Here is a 16,693-nt window from a genome sequence, read left to right as displayed (position 1 = left end):
GAATGGAGTGGAGACCCAAAGCCCATCTGTAGACAACTGGACATCCCCTCACAGAGGGGTCACAGAAAGAGATGAGTTAATCAGGGTGCAGTATAACACTGATGGAACACACAACTTTCCTCTAGTCCTTTGGTGCTTCCTTCCCCCCACTATCATGACTTCAATTCTACCTTACAAATCAGATTAGAACGTGTACACTGCTACAGATACAGCCCACAACACAGGGAATCCAGGATATATAAACCCCTCAGGGCCAACAATGAGAGTAGAGATACAAGGAGGATTAGGGGATGGTAGGGGGAGAAAGGCGGAATCAATCACAAGGATTAAACTAGAACTCCCTTCCAGGGGGATGAATAATGGAAAAGTGGGTGAAGGGCGATGGAGGATGGAGGACGATATAAGATATGGAAATAATAATCTATAATTTATAAAGTTTTATGAGGGAGGGTTGGCAGGGGAGGGAGGGGGAAGAAATGGGGAGCTGATACCAGGGTCTCAAGGGGGAAAAGAATCCTATGAGAATTATTATGGCGGCATATGTGCAAAAGTGCTTGACACACTGGATAAATGTATGGATTGTGATACGAGATGTAAGAGCCCCCAGCAAAAGTATTTTTAAAATATTTAAATAAATACAATAAATTTCAGATATATTTCAGAACATTTTCTTCGTATTCATTATTATTAGCTCCCATTTCCCCCCAACTTCTCCTGCCGTACCCCTAGATAATTATTCATCTAGTTACCATCTCTGTAGCTTTACCTATCCTGGATTTCATATACAGGATGTATACAAAACATGAACAGGAAGCGAACAACCAAAAACCAACAACAATGACAAAACAGGACAGAGATCAACCCCAATAGAAAAAAAGCAGAAAATATTAAAAACTGAAACAGATATCAACTAATAAGATGCTACATTTTAACCTAACTCTGCCATAATCAACTTTACAAGGCTATTTACATAGGAGAAACCATGTAGGGATCTTGCAAATGATTTTGATCTTCCACTGTCATCATGGCCTTCTACAAACCAGGTGTTCATAATTTGAGCTCTGATTTCATTCCCTCCTTCAAATTTGGATTTTATTATTTACAATCATTGGATTGTACAGGCTAGTGTGCTTCTTCCACGTGGATTTAGTTGAAGCCTTCATTGACTTGGACAGCTGCTCATTAGAAGACAAACCTTTTAAGACCCCAGACACTATTCTTTCTGATAACTGGCACCATCTGGATTTTCACCACCCTTTGCTACAGCACCCATCTTTTTTAGCCATCATGAGGGTAACTGTCAAGTAGGGCCATGTCATAAGAACTAATTGTTCTTATTTGGCGGCCAGAATTAAGTGTGAGCCTAAGATCCATTCTTATATCTGTTAGAAATGTATCTCTAACACCCACACATATGGTTCACTATCATCCTCTAGGGTATAAGGTAATTCTATTGATTATGATGATGATGATTGCATAACTCTTAAGGTATAGGTCAATAAAACTATTTACACAAAATAATTGATTGAAAAAAGAAGCAGGGTGTGACTACAGCGTAGAAATATTATGAAAAGGTTATATACCATAGATAAACTAAATACATTCAAAATAAAAATGCTTAGATGTTAAAACAGCACACTTTTCTCTTAAAAGAAAACAACTACAACAAAAGACCCACCTGTCCATGTTTTGCTGTACTTACATGTTGTGATACTGGAAACCATGCCACTGATATTTCAAATACCCATGGAGGCCACCCACGGAGGACAGTAGGTTCAGTGACGCTTCCAGGCTAAAAACAAACAAGAATAAAAGAACAAATGATCCACTTCTGAGGGATTTGCCACTGAAAATCTTATGACTCTCAGCTGACATGCCAGATATACTGCTGGAAGATGAGCCGAGTTACCCTTAGTCACATGGATGAAGCAAAGCTTTGGTGACCTTCAAGCGCTGATAGACCTTGACTCAAAATGAGAAGGAACAGCTATAAGCATCCATTAATAATCAGAATGTAGGATATACAAGGCATGAATCTAGGAAAATTGTAAGTCCTTAAAAATAAAATGGAGCACATAAAGATCAATATCCTAGGCACTAATGAGCTCAAGTGGACTGATATTGGCCATTTTGAATCACATGATCTACTATACCAGGAATGACAAATTCAAAAGGAATGGGGTCACATTTATCATCAGAAAGAAATTTCAGGTGGTGCCCAGCTATGAGAAAGGATAACATCTGGGGATCATAAAGGCTTCTTTTCAAACAAGCAGTCAAATAAGTAAGACATCAATTAAGCCCACATGGAGGAAGCACACCAACATCTGTTATCCAAGGGTTGTAAATTACATAATCCAAATCCTAAGGAGGGAACAGTATCCGAGCTTAAATTGTGAGATTGTGGGGTGCAGAAGGCTGCAGATGACAATGGAAGCCAAAAATACATTTCTAGGATCTATACAGGGAAGAAGCCTCTGGGGATTTCCCTCTCACAATAATTGAGGGCTGGGAATAACCTGGTTATCAGACAGATTTGAGTATTGGAGAGGTGACTATAGTAGATTAAAATAATACATCCGACTTGAACAGTTAAAACCTTGTCCTTTGATGCCCCTTTTGATCTGCTTTGTGCTGGGTTTTTACTATTTTGTTGTTGTTGTTGCTTTAGTTTGTTTACCAGATTGGGGTTTGTGTATTTAATCATTGTCGATAGCCTTCTTGACTCTCTGTTATTGACTTTTCTGTATCATTTGGTATCTAAACCCAAGCTCAGTGAATCTATAGAGACAATAACTAGAATAAGGGCTCCTTGGAGGTGCATTGGGGGCTGAGGGAGCCAGAGGAACCTGATATCAGGAGTTCAAGGTGGAAGAAAATGTCCTGACACTGATTGTGTTAGCAGTTGTACAATACTGCTTGATATGATTGAACTATGGAATGGTATGTTGTCTGGATTAGCTCCTAATGAAATGGTTTGGGGAAATAATAAATAAAATAAATGAATGAAAGAATAGTTCAAGATCTATCTTGAAGTACAATGCTGATGTGTGTATGGATTGAGATAACAGTTGTATGAGCCCCTAATAAAATGTTAAAAAAGAGAAAAAAATAAATTAATTAAATAAATAAATTTAAAAAAAGAATAAAAAAAAAAAGAAGTACAATGCTATCTATTATAATACCTATTTGCCTTCAAGGAAGACCAGTTAATACAACTAATATTCAAATTGACACAGCTACTCGAGTGAACAATGAAGATATTGAAGAGCTCTCCCAACTTCTTCAGTATAAAATTGATCTATATACAATCAAGAGGCACTGATAATTACTAGTGACTGAAATGTGAAAGTTAGAAATAAATAGGAAGGATTAGTATGAAAGAATTTTTTAAGACCTACAACTTTTTCATTGCAAAAATCACTTGCTAACAACCTAAACAGTGATTATATGCATGAACCTCTCCAGAGAGAACACAGAGATATCAAACTGACTCCATCTGTGGGAAAGGCCACAGAGAGGCTCAATATCGTCAGCCAAAACAGCCTGGGGCTGACTGCAGAACAAACTCACCAATTGCTCATATGCAAGTTAAGGTCGAAGCTGAAGAAAATTGAAGTGAGTTCGCTCAGAAGAGCTAAAACACCAGCTGGAGTAGATCCCACCTGCATTTACAGACTCTCAAGACTCGATGTGACGCATTAAGTTCTAATCACTGAAGACCTGATGAGTTGTGGGCTGACATCCAGAACAAGAACATTACACATGATGAAACCAACGGGTCATTGAAAAGACAGGAAAGAGGGGAAAGGAGCCAAAGTAGATGTCAGAAGAGACTCAAACTTGCTCTTGAATGTAGAGTAGATAAAGCAAAAGGGAGAAAGGATGAAGTACAAGGTATGAAAAGAAAATTTCAAAGAACAGCTCAGAAGATAAAATAAAACATAATGAAGTGTGCATTGACCTGGAGCTGGGGAATGAAAAGAGCTGAAAGAATTGAAGAGAAAATCCAAACCTTGATTTCGCTGAAAGAACTGATGAAAATATCCACGCCTCGATGCCCTTGATTGCATCGTTCCGGGCCCATATTGAGGGCTCCTGTGCTTCATCAGCTTGTTGCAACAGGTCACTTGGTATTCCACTGACTCTTGAGCCTTGTTTTTGGCTAATGCCTTCTGGGCACCTGGCACTTCTTCCTTTAGTACCATCGGTTCTTGATCACTTAAAATGGTTGAATGTCAATGAATTCTCTTTGGCACAGTGACGCTGTGTATTCTATCCATTTTCCTTTTATGTTTCCAACATCCTTCAATATTGTCCCCATGGTGTTAGGTGCCACAGGGTCAGTTCTGACCCCTGGCAACCATATGTACAACAGAATGACACACTGCCTTGTCAGCGCTGCGCTATCTTCACAGTTGTCCCCGTGCTTGAGCCCATTGGAGCAGCCACTGTGTCAATCCACCTCATTGAAGGTCTTCGTCTCTTGCGTTGCCCTTCTGCTTTACCAAGCATGGTGTCCTGCTTCCGGGACCGGTCTCTCCTGACAACATGGCCAAAGTATGTGAGACAAAGTCTCGCCATCTTTGCCTCTCAGGAGCACTCTGGCCTGACTTCGGCCAAGAAATATTTTTTGTCCTTCTGGCAGTCTATGGCATATTCGATATTTTTCATCAACATCATAATTCAAACGCATCAGTTCTTTGGGCTTCCTTCTTCAATGTCCAGCTGTCACATACATACGCAGCCATTGAAAATACTGTGGGTTGGATCTGTACCTGTTAGTCCTCACCACGGCATCTTTGCTTTTTAACACTTTAAAGAGGTCTTTTGCAACACATTTGTCCAGTTAATTTGATTTCTTGACTGCTGCTTACGTGGACATTGATTACGGACAAGTAAAATGAAATCATTGACAATTGCAAGATTTTCTCCATTTATCCTGAAGTTGATTATTGACCCAGTTGTGAAGGTTTTTGTTTTCTTTATGCTGAGGTATAAACTATATTGAAAGCGGTAGTCTTTGACCTTCATTAGCAAGTGCTTTAAGACGTTTTCTTTCTAGCAAACAAGATTGTATCATCTGCACATTATAAGGTGTTAATTAGCCTTCCTCCAATCCTGATGCCACAGAGGAAGAGAGAGAATTTACTTGGAGAACTCTCTGTGCTTTCTGTAAAACTAGAACTGTTCTAAGCAATAAAGCAAAAAAAAAAAAAAAGTTAAAAATAACGATAACACCTGATTACTGATTTCATCAACTATCCAGTGTTCTCCTTTTTTCAGTGGTCGTGTGTGTGTAGCACATTTTATTTATTTAACACTAGATCCAAATAAAGTCCAAACAAGGCAATTGGTTGTTGTATGTCTTCAACCAAAAAAAAAAAAGTCAAACAAACCCCTGTTATCAAGTCGATCCTACCTTCCAGCAGTCCGGCAGTGACCCTTGAGGACAGCCTAGAACCGCTCCTCTGTGCCTCCAAGCCCGTAGAGCCCTATGAAGCAGCCAGCTTCATTGGCCTTCAACGCTGACCTCTTCGTTAGCAGCCCAATACTTAACCCGCTTCACCAGCAGGGCTCCTTAATCTGTATCCTGAACCTCTTTAATCTGTAATCTCCCCTCAATCTCTTTCTTTTTATTTCTTTTGCCTTGCAAAAAAAAAATTTTTTTTTATCAAACCAGTATTTTGTCCCGAAGTACATTGATGCATTTTTAAAATCCTTTCATTTTCACACATCCCCACTAGGTTAGCTAAGATTAAAACAACAACAAAAGGAAACAAATAAAACAACAACAACCAAAAAGTTGCAGAAGTTGGTGCCAAGGTAGGAAACCGGAAATCCTTGTATGTTGCTCTTAGGAATACAAAATGATACCGCCCTTTCACAGGGAAGTAGAACTGCCCCATGGCTCAACAATGCCCCTCCTAGGTGTGTACACCAAGTGCTTGGAAGCAGAGGCTCAGAGATTTGTACTCAAATGTTCATTCAACAGGATTCACACCAGGGCGGGGATGAGTCCCACTGGCCCTAGTGGAGGAATGGATAAGCAACATGCAGTACATACAAACAATGGCCGTGCAGCACAAATGAAGTTTGCAGCCATGCTACACGATGGCTGGCGCTTGAAGACGCTATGCTGAATAAAGTAAGTCAATCACAAAAGGGCAAATAATGTAGAACCGCATTTATATACGCAGGCTAGAAAAGGCAAATGTAGAGAGACCAAGTTTATTGGTGGTTTCCAGAGATCGGTGGGGCGGAGTTTCATTGGGATGGGAAATTTGCACTGCTTCATGACAGTGTTGCACTGCCGCCTACTGTGATTACTGTCAATAAGTTGTCCACCTGGAATGGGCAAATGTTGTGTGACAGATATATCTAAAACCATGACAACCAAAAATCTTACATACAACCAAGAACCTGATGTGATTGGTGCCTTGGTGTGGAGGTTTAGGGTCATGGCTTCATGGTACAAGAATGGTGCAGGGTCATCAGACCTCATTCAACTTCACGAGAGGGAGGGGAAAACCATCAAGATCAACATCATCTCCAGGCTGATTCCTCTGAGGTGGAGGTCAAATGTACCTCCACTCTCCAACCTTCTCACCAATCCTGACACCAGCCCTCCCTCCAATGGCACGCACCACATCTCCGCAGTGTTCGATCATCAGCTGACTCAGCTGCACGGAGCTTACACGCTCTGCGTAAGTAGTGATAAAGCATTATGCTTTTTAAAATAAATATCTCCATGGACTCAAAGTGACAACAGAAACTTAAAATATGATAGGACTTCAGAAAGCTCTTTGGAAAATGGATTTTAACGATGATGGCATCCCCACCCCAGCCCCCAGCCCCCTAATATTGGAGGCGGTGAGTTGATGTGAATGAGGAAGGAACAATCAGAAATGGAGGGTGTGAATGGTTGCCTAACCCCAAGACTATGACCAACATCATGGAATTAGAGGTGCAGACACGGTTGAATTGGTATCTGTTTTGCTGTGCATACATCAACAACAACAAGCAATGAAATAGCCTTACAAAACAGGTGAGTCTAATAAAGAATGTCTGCCTGGGAAAATGGTGCTATATGAGACCCAGCTGACAACAGCAACTTCTAAGATTCCATGTGAAAGCCAGGGCAGCAAGCTTGCGTTTGAGAGAGGAACAAGTTAGGAAAGGGGTCCGAACGCTTGCCCAGCCTGGAGAACGTCCTCTTCGAAGCAGGCATCGCTGAACGGTGCATGTAGAAATTGTTGTCTGTGCTGCTCTGTATGTTCTCAAATGCAACAAAAATAAATGATCTTTAAAAAAAAAATACAAACAGTCACAGAGCTTTTACTGCAATAAATGGGTGAGGTGTGTATCAGACCCTACCTAGCACGGTGCTTAAGAACAAGGATTTTGTTTGAAGCTCCTGTGGCTGCTATTGCTGAGTCAAGCTGATCTTCAGCTCATAATGACCTCATCGGACACTGCACAGCTGCCCCAGAGGGCTTGTGTGGCTGGAATCTTACAGAAGCAGGTCCTGGGTCCTGCTCACACAGAGCGGCTGGATGGATTCGAACTGCCATCCTGTGGGTGAACATCCAAGTGCTTAACTGCTGTGACACCAGGGCTCCTTCAGAAAAATTACCTGCATTTATAACATGGCCCTGCCACTTATTAATTGCTGTCTGCCTCCATTTCTCATCTTTAAAATGGAGATGACAGTAGTATCTCTCTCCTTGGCTTGTCCTGAGAATTAAGTGATTTAATGCTTAGAACTGTGTTACTCAAATTAGGTTCTTGTCTTTACCAAGAGAAAACTTTTCTCTGGTTAGGCAATGCTGGAAAATTTTATTAGAAGCACCTAAGACAGCGGTTCTCAAGCTATAGGTCATGACCCCGTTGGGGGTCGAACAACCCTTTCACGGGGGTCGCCCGATTCATAGCAAAAGCAAAATTACAGTTATGAAGTAGCAACAAAAATAATTTTATGGTTGGGGGGGTCACCACCACATGAGGAACTGTATGAAAGGGTGGCAGCCTGAAGAAGGTTGAGAACCACTGGCCTAAGAGTAAGGAAAGGCGCCCTGGTGGCATAGTGTTTAAACGTTGGATTGTGATGCCAAAGGTCAGTAGTTCAAAACACCAGCCATTCTGAGGGAGAAAAATGGGGCTTTCTATTCCCATAAAGAGTTACCGTCTCAGAAACTCACCGGGAAGTTCTACCCTGCCCTGTAGGTCTATACAGACTCTGTTCCCACTAGATGGCATTTGGTGCAAAGGACCTGGGAAATGTAGTCCTTTCTGGGAACTCCAGTTCCCATTAGATGGCAATGGGTAGTAAGGGGTATGGAGTCCCAAGGACAAGACAGTGCTGGTTCTATTTAAAATAGCCTAACGTGTTCGTTAAGACAGAAGGCTCTACAACCGCGATTTCTCTGAGGCCCCATCCATTCAGTTTTACAAGAGAAACAGTCTCTGGTCCAGGTTTCTACTTTTGTTCCCCTGCCCAGTCTTACCAGTGCCCAGCATATAGTAAACACTCTCATTTACTCCATGGGTTTGGTGCCTCGTTGATAATGGGGGTTCTTGGGGAGTGAACATCACGCTGACTGTGATCAGGCTGTTAGGACTACTCTGATATTAAATCACTCGGGTAGCCTGAAGACCCTTCTCCAGCCCTCACAGCCCTCAGCTTCCTGATATGCAAGACGAGGGGCTGGAAATGTCATCTAGTGTGCTTGTTACACAATTTCATGTTAACTTGAAGATAAAAAAGTGTAGGGGTGGAGCCTCACCTGTCAATCGGGTCACAGCCTGATGGTGCCTTCTTGGGTGTGTGAGCTTCTCGTAAGGAAGGTCCTGGCAACCTCCCTCTCTCTCTCTGCCTTCACTTTCATGCCGGCCACTCTGAGACCTGCCAGAGTCCTGGAAATGCGTCCACTGCCATTGGATCCACAAGACTTTGCACCCACCAGCCTGTGATCTTCCTGCATTCTGCATCACTGCATGTGATTGTGTGAGTCTGAAGAGGGACTTGTGGACTAGTAAAGGGCTAGTATCAGACTTATGGACTTGCAATGGACTGGGCTGGGATGTTTTCTTGACATACAATTACTTCTTGATATGAAGCTCTTTCTTACATATGTATGAGTGTCACTGATGTGTTTCTCTAGTCAATGGTCTAACACATCTAGGTTTCTGGATTTCTGTTCATGTGCAATCACAGGAGAAGGTGCCTTGCCGGAAAGTCATCCTGCCCACCTCAAACAGCAGATTCAAATCAATATCATCAACTTTGCAAAGACCAATCCCTAAGAAAGGACATCATGCTGGACCAACGGACTCAGATATGCCAATGGACATGCGAATAGCACAAGACATCCAGATGGCCCAATGGACCCTCTACCTCCCCCATCTGACTGAGATCACTGAGCCACCTTAAGCCTCCAGAGCACCAGCCGCCTCTTCCTCAGCCTGAGTCAGAGGGCAGGGAGCCCTTCCCACCATTCCGCTGCTACCTGACTCACATGAGCCTGACTCATGGAGGCTAGCATGGCAATTTTCCTGAATTACTGTGGCTATTGATGGGAAATGCCCCTCCAACACAGTTTCGACAGTTTCTGTCCAGGAACAAGGACCAGCTTGACTGGACATAGCAATCGAGGACCTTTGCTTCCCCCAAGGACTTGCAGCCAAAGTAGACCTGTATTCTTTTCTTTTTTTTTTTTTAAGTTTTATTTTCCCATTTGAATAACTAAGAATGTCCATTTATGTTGAAATCTAGTTATCCTAAAGCACATTTACAAGGACACTCCACTTGCCAGAATTCAAAAAGTTTAGCATGTTTGTTGGAGCATATTTATTAGAACATGTAAGTGACATTAAAGTGGTTTGTCATCTTTAGAGATACAAGTAGTCCCTGATTTATATCTACAGTTGAAGGGAAGAAAACCCACATTTTTAAAACATTTCTATAGTCTGCTCTACAGCCGTTGTGGACAGTGAACCATAGAGTTGAACACCTGCAAGTAGACGTGGGAGGGATGATTGCCCCATTACGCACTACAGCATGGGCGCACACTGCTGACAGTAAGCTGTGTCTGCTTCAAAATAAAACATGCCAGTAAGGGGGCTCATTGTAACTAGACTACATCTTAAGACGGGGCCACCTGTACTGGGGGGACACCCCCCCCCAAAATGCACACACATGTTTGTTCAATACTGTTAATCTAAGTTCTTAAATCTCAATAAAATAAAGATTATGCCCTGGCTCTGCATCTGCCCTACAGGGAGCTTTTCTAAAGAAGAGCCTTTGGCTAAAGTTTGATTTCATGCTTCTGTGGAGCAGAAAAGTAGCAGGGAATATTTGTCTATAGTTTGCTTTTAATTGTTAACACACGTGAACACAATTTCAAGCTAGGTTAGACATGAGATTAAAAAGAACCTTACACACTTTTGAAGTTTATTTCTTGCGAGCATGTAGAGCAGATTAGGGAATTCAAGAGGTGATGCCAGGTCCCCTTGGATGCAAAGGACATATAAATTAAAACTCAACAAGTTTTATAACCTTACGTCAGCCAGTAGCTACCATGTGAGGGGGAAAACGGTTTTTTTTTAACCACTCATCCTATCAAACACACCATTTCTCAGACGGGTTGTGTAGGATATGCACAGCTCACCCCTAGGGCCCAATGGATTCCTCTTGATCACCGCCACCCACTACCAGGCCCAACCCATTCTATATGCAGTTACAATCGAACCTTCATGTATCTTGGGAGTCTAGGCTCAGGCTACCTGCTGTTACTGGAGGCCACAAAATGAATGAGCACCAGTGCCTACTGAGTCAGCGCCTGATTCTTTTTGCACCAGCCTGGCTTCTTCCTACCTGTTCACAAAATCATCAAGATGTTCAAGTGAGGCACCTACTATGTACATCGATCCTAAGTGCTTTAAGGTGTTGATCACTCTGTTTCATCCCTCTGTCCATAAGAAAAGCTCTAACCAGGCAAAGAATTGGGTAAGCCACAAATTACTAGTTTCAAGTAGATTTTTTTTTTTTTCACGTCTGACTTAGCCCATGAGAAAACAAGCCCGAGGCTGGGGGATGCAGATGGCAGGTGACACCGGAGACATGAGGGTTTTGCCTTGCTTCATTTACAGCATATGCATTACAAAGCATGGCCCACACGTCTGGATAGTCCAAACATTTTGGATAAAAGAATAGCACTCTGTCCTGGCCCCATAAAAAACCTCAGGGGGCCGCCCGAGATAGAACAGAAGACATTAGTTAACCCACAACAGGCTCTGCTGTGCACCAGAGCACACGGGAAGTGAGGTGTCTCCTACAGCTGAGTGACTCGGAAAATATGAAGAGCTAGTCCACCTTCCACAAAACCTATCCATACATCGCCTTTTAGAAATGTTCATTAATAATTTAACTACTTAAATAACAGAGGTTACTCATTTGCTGTGTTCCAGCAATCTCTGCACAGCCTCAGGGCCAGGTTGGAAGTGCCAGTGTGGCAGGTGGTTGGTAGCTCACAGCAAGGCCCCACTGCTTCCAGTGGCAGCAGGGGTGAGTGCTGGTGGCTCAATTCAGCAGAGCAGAAGTCCCAAAAATTTGCACTCCCTTGGACAGTTCTGGGAGCAACACTGGTGGCCTCAGCTTATGTGGTTTGTTGTCTGGCCCCTTCTTTTGTGGTATCTCCTACGAATTTTGATCATCCATTTCACACTCAGTGTGGCAAATTCTGCTGCTTTGCATAATGCCAAAAAGACCCCACAGAGAAAAGCAGTGGTGTTCCAAGGATTAGCAGTGATGATATGTATCTTGGACTTTCTGGATGAAAGGATCCTTCCAGTCAAAGACCACAATTAACAACTGAGCGCTTCTTTCAGCAGCTGGCCTCTGGTCAATATAGTTCACCACACTCGTCTCCTGCCAGAACTCCACTGCTTCCCGCCCATCCTCCTCCTTGGCCTCCACCAGTGACATCTTGACCCAGGTGCGGAAGCCCCCAGAGAACTTGCAGCTGGAATAGGCACTCTCACAGGACTGCATGAAGCCCGCCTTGTCTGGGCTCTGCAGGAACTCGTGGTAAGAGGAGAAGAGCAGGTAGTTGATGGCACTAAAGTCCTCGCTGCTCTCGTTCAGGCAGAACTGCAGGAAGACCAGCTCCCACTCCTTCACTTCCCGCGGGCCCCGGACAGCCAGGGCAGACTTCACTGTCTGATTGGAGAAAGGGTCTGTGTAGTTGATCCTCTGGGTGGTACAGTTCATGTCTCCCGGCTGGCCGGGACTCCTCAGAGGAGGAAAGACCTCATAGTGGTGCTTACAGCTGAGCGACTGAGCCTGGCCAGGGCACAGCGCAATACCTGGGGCATCATAGCGGTCCACCTCCTTGTAAGACGCGGACATGACAGGGTGCTTGAGTTTCTCACGGAAGTCCGTGATGGTCTGGTAGACCAGGAAGACAGCCACGGCCACGAGCAGCAGGTAGATGAAGATGAGGAGGATGGAGAAGACGTTCTTCAGGCAGGCCTTGCTGAAGCGGATGCTGCTAGCGGCAGACTCGCTGTCTAGGGCTGGCACGACACCCTCGATTTTGACCGGCTTCTTGGCCCGCTCCTCTGCTTGCTCAGAGTTCTCAACCCCCTGGTCCAACCCCTCATTCAGCTGGAGAAACAAAGGGGCACAAGCAAGTCAGCGCCATCCCCTTCGTCTTCCTCCTGGTAGGATGGGGAGAGCTCTGCCCGGATCACAGCACTGGCCAGGGCTACGGCACAACGGAGCCTGCTCCGGCCACTGGGAGGAGGAGCGGAGCGACTGGACCGACGAGTAGACCTCTATTCTAAGAGGTCACCATTCATCTGTCAGTTTGTCATACTATGGTGGCTTGCATTTGCTATGAGGCAGGAGGTTATGTCACCAGTATTTCAAATACTAGAAGGGCTATTCATGGTGGGCAGACTTTAGTGGAGTTCTCAGATGAAAAAAGATGAGGGAAAAAATATGTAGGTTCCACTTCCAAAGAGTAGCCAACGGAAACCCCATGGATGACAACGGAATATTGTCTGCTATGATGCTAGAAGATGAGCCCCTCCTCCAAAATGCACAGCAGCAACCGCAGTGGCCTGGAACCACCAGCAATCGTGAAGAGAACACAGGACCGAACAGCATTTTATTCGGTTGTCCATGCGGTCGCCATGACTCAGTAGTCACCCCACCCCACACACCCCCCACCACCAATCCCAACGGACTGCAGGGATGAGAAAGGCAAAACAAAGCTGATCCACTCCTCAGGCCAAGGAAAGGAGAAAGCAATGATTTGTGGATTGTTATCCTAACACTCAATATTCCTTTTTGGTTTTTTTTAGTTTCATGTTCAAGTTTATGATAAAATACAGCAGTCAATTTTCATTATATCTTCTATCTAAATTTTTTGTCCAGAACAGCATGCCTCAATGGAATGGACTTTGAAATCAATGAAGCCTATGTTCAAATTCTAGCTATGCTGTTTAACCAGTTCTTTTATTTTTTTTATCACTTTATTGGAGGTTCTTACGGTTCTTATCGCAATCCATACATACATCCATTGTATCAAGCACATGTGTACATTTGTTGCCATCATTTTTAAAACATTTTCTTTCTGCTTGAGCTCTTTATTTCAGCTCCTCATTTTCCCCTTCCCCTCCCTCCCTCCCTCATGAACCCTTGAGAATGTATTAAAATTTGGTTTCATGTCTTACACCGACCGCTGTCTACCTTCACCCACTTTTCTGTTGTCCGTCCCCCCTGAGAAGGATTGATATGTAGATCATTGTGATCGGCTCCCCCCTTTCTCCCCCAAAACCTTCCCCTTATCCTCCTGGTATTGCTACTCTCATTATTGGTCCTGAGGGGCTTATCTTTCCTGGATTCCCTGTGTTTCCAGCTCTTATCTTTACCAGTGTACATGCTCTGGTCTAGCCAGATTTATAGGGTAGAATTGAGGTCATGATAGTGGCAGGGGGGGGAGGAAACATTAAAAAACTAGAAGAGAGTTGTATGTTTCAACGACGCTATACTGCACCCTGACTGGCTCATCTCATCCTTGTGACCCTTCTGTAAGGGGATGTCCAATTGTCTACAGACGGGCTTTGGGTCTCCACTCCGCACTCCCCTCATTCACATTGATATGATTTTTCCTTCTGGGTCTTTGATGCCTGATACCTGATACCATTGACACCTCGTGATCACACAGGCTGGTGTATTTCTTCCATATGGGCTTCGTTGCTTCTCAGCTAGATGACTGCTTGTTTATCTTCAAGCCCTTAAGACCCCAGATGCTATATCTTTTGATAGCTGGGCACACGTTGAGGAAGTACTTGAGTGGAGGCCCAATGTCTGTCTGGATATTGGACATTAAAAAAAAAAACACTTCTTATTGTGAATTTACATTAAACAATTCCTATTTTGCTTCATCTCATTCCTTGTAGTCCCCTCAATGTGACATCGGTCATCCTTGTCCTATCTGGATTCCCAGCCTCCTTCTTTCCCGACCTTCCTGAACTTTGACCTTGGGCAAATGCTGCCCCCTTGATTGAAAATGGTTGATTGTTCTAAGATACATGCTGCGGCTGTTGCTATTGTTCCCCTCCTAGACCCGTCTATTGTTTGACTGAACATTGAGGCGTGGAGGTGAATTCAACTGCAGACCTGAGGGTGACCAACACACAGCCCTTTAAGAGTTCCGCTGGTCGCCATCAGACCTGTAGCCCTGGTCTTTCGTCTGACCCAAACCCTTTCCTGGTAGTTGTTCCTCCTTGCTGTTTGTTACTGTGGCCCCCAATACCTGGTGACCTCCTGCTCATTGGCGCCACTCCTGTGACTGATTGTGGATGAGACTATTGCGACCCGCAGGGTTTTCCCTGGCTGATTCTCAGAAGCACCTCACCAGTCCTTTCTTCCCAGTTTGCTTGGGTTGCCCTTGCTCCCTGAGGGCAGGAACACTAGGTTTCAGGCCAATACCTTGTCCAGTGCCTGGCCAACAAGGAGTCATTCAACGTGCGGGCAATGCCCGGAGCTAAGGAAGTCAGCTGAGTCTGGATGTCCCCTGCTTCCTTCTCCAGCTGCTGACAAACTGGCGGCTGAATCATCCACTCTAGAATTTTCCTGGGACTAACATTAAGCCTATGGAATCCACCATAGTTTTGAATATTTGCATTGTCTTAGCTATTTAGTGCTATTATAATAGAAATACCACAAATAGGTATTTTTAACAGAGATTGGTTTTCTTACAGTTTAGGAGGCAAGAGGCCCTAATTTGGGGTGCCAACCCAAAGGGGAGGCTTGAGGTCTCTCTGTTGGGGGACTGAGGAAGGTCTTTGTCTCCTTAGCTTGGCCTCTATCTCCCTCCCTCTCTGCTTGCTCTCTTGCTTGATGTCTCCAAAGAGATGGGCTTAAGGAATGCCCTACCCAGTCTCAGTCTTGGTTACATAACAGAGAAAATACCTTCTCAAACGGGCTTATGACCACTGGATCTAGGTTAGGATTTACAACATACTGTATAAGGGGACATACACACAATTCCTTTTGTCAAGAAATTCTTTATTCGTTCTGATGATCGGTTTTCACTGGCTCCCTCGTTAGACTGCTCCTTCACAGCCAGGGACCGTGCTCGGAGTGTTCTTTCTGCAACACCCAGGAAAGGGTTCAGCACAAGGGGCAGGCCAGCTGAGCAAGTTGAGGAGACAAATACCACAGCCTCAAATACTTTGTCATCTGATAACAAGGACAACCACCCTCTTTTACAGGCAGTCACTGAGATTGCACCTTTAAGTGAAGTACCTTGTGATGAGTCTCAACAGCCCTCTGAGGGAGGCCACCCAGTAAGAAAAGGAAGGAGCTTAGAGCCCAGGCCTTGTTAACTCTGAGCTCCATGCTCATAATCACTCCTGACGGTCTCCTCTCATTCCTCGGTCAGGCCCTTCCTTCAGGAATCAGCCTGCAGGTGCATTGTGTCCATTTCCCATGCAACTTGGTGAACCGGCAGGTCCTCTCGAAGGACAACTCACTAAGTGACTCTCTGAAGTTGTCTCGTTGGTTTCAACAGTGACCACCATGGCTATTAGAGAAGACACTTTCTGGCTTGGCTGCCTTTGACCTCTAGACAAATGCAGAGGACAGAAGTCATAAACCCTGATAGGAGGCCTGTGAACAACCTGTCAAACCTCGTGGGCCTGGATAATGCTCCCACCTGCCCAACACATACCCTTTGCTGTTTGTTTGTTTGTTTGTTTGTTTGTTTGTTTGTTTGTTTGTTTTAAAAGAATCTACAAAGCCACTACCAGTCTGCCAGTTTATTGTCCCATGGTGGCCTACATATTGCTAGCCTGCTGGAAACGATGCCACTGGTATTTCAAATGCCTGCAGGGTCACCATGGCAGACACATTTCAGTGAAGGTCCAAAGTGAGGGAGACAATAAAAGATAGCCAATAAAACTTTATTGAATGATAAGCAGAACTGTGTTCTTTTCATGTCCTTTGGACACCTCACTGGGAGGGATGAATTCATCGGTCCCTGGAAGGGAACCCCATGTTTGGTGAGGGAGATCCTCAATGGATGGGCACAGTAGTCACAGTCAGGCCAACTGGCTCTGGTGGACTTTAGTCAGAGCCAACCTGACGGCATATACCAATAGCAACTGCTACACAAAGGAT

The 16,693-nt window shown here is 44.2% G+C and overlaps 1 protein-coding gene across 1 annotated transcript; it reads right to left on the bottom strand.

Moving 5' to 3' along the window:
- Nucleotides 1-11,652: 11,652 nt before the first annotated feature.
- On the bottom strand, nucleotides 11,653-15,129 carry LOC101651762 (proton-activated chloride channel-like). Its single transcript, XM_013004813.2, is given in 4 exon segments — nucleotides 11,653-11,817; nucleotides 11,819-12,669; nucleotides 12,720-12,796; nucleotides 15,002-15,129. Coding segments are annotated over 4 exon segments (1,221 nt in total).
- Nucleotides 15,130-16,693: the final 1,564 nt, after the last annotated feature.

This window comes from Echinops telfairi, unplaced genomic scaffold (assembly GCF_000313985.2).
Source record: "Echinops telfairi isolate 266 unplaced genomic scaffold, ASM31398v2 ScPeMD7_7468;HRSCAF=8506_0, whole genome shotgun sequence".
Lineage (NCBI taxonomy): Eukaryota > Metazoa > Chordata > Mammalia > Afrosoricida > Tenrecidae > Echinops > Echinops telfairi.
The sequence above is the reverse complement of the archived record's forward strand: the minus strand, read 5'-3'. Positions and strand labels throughout refer to the sequence as shown.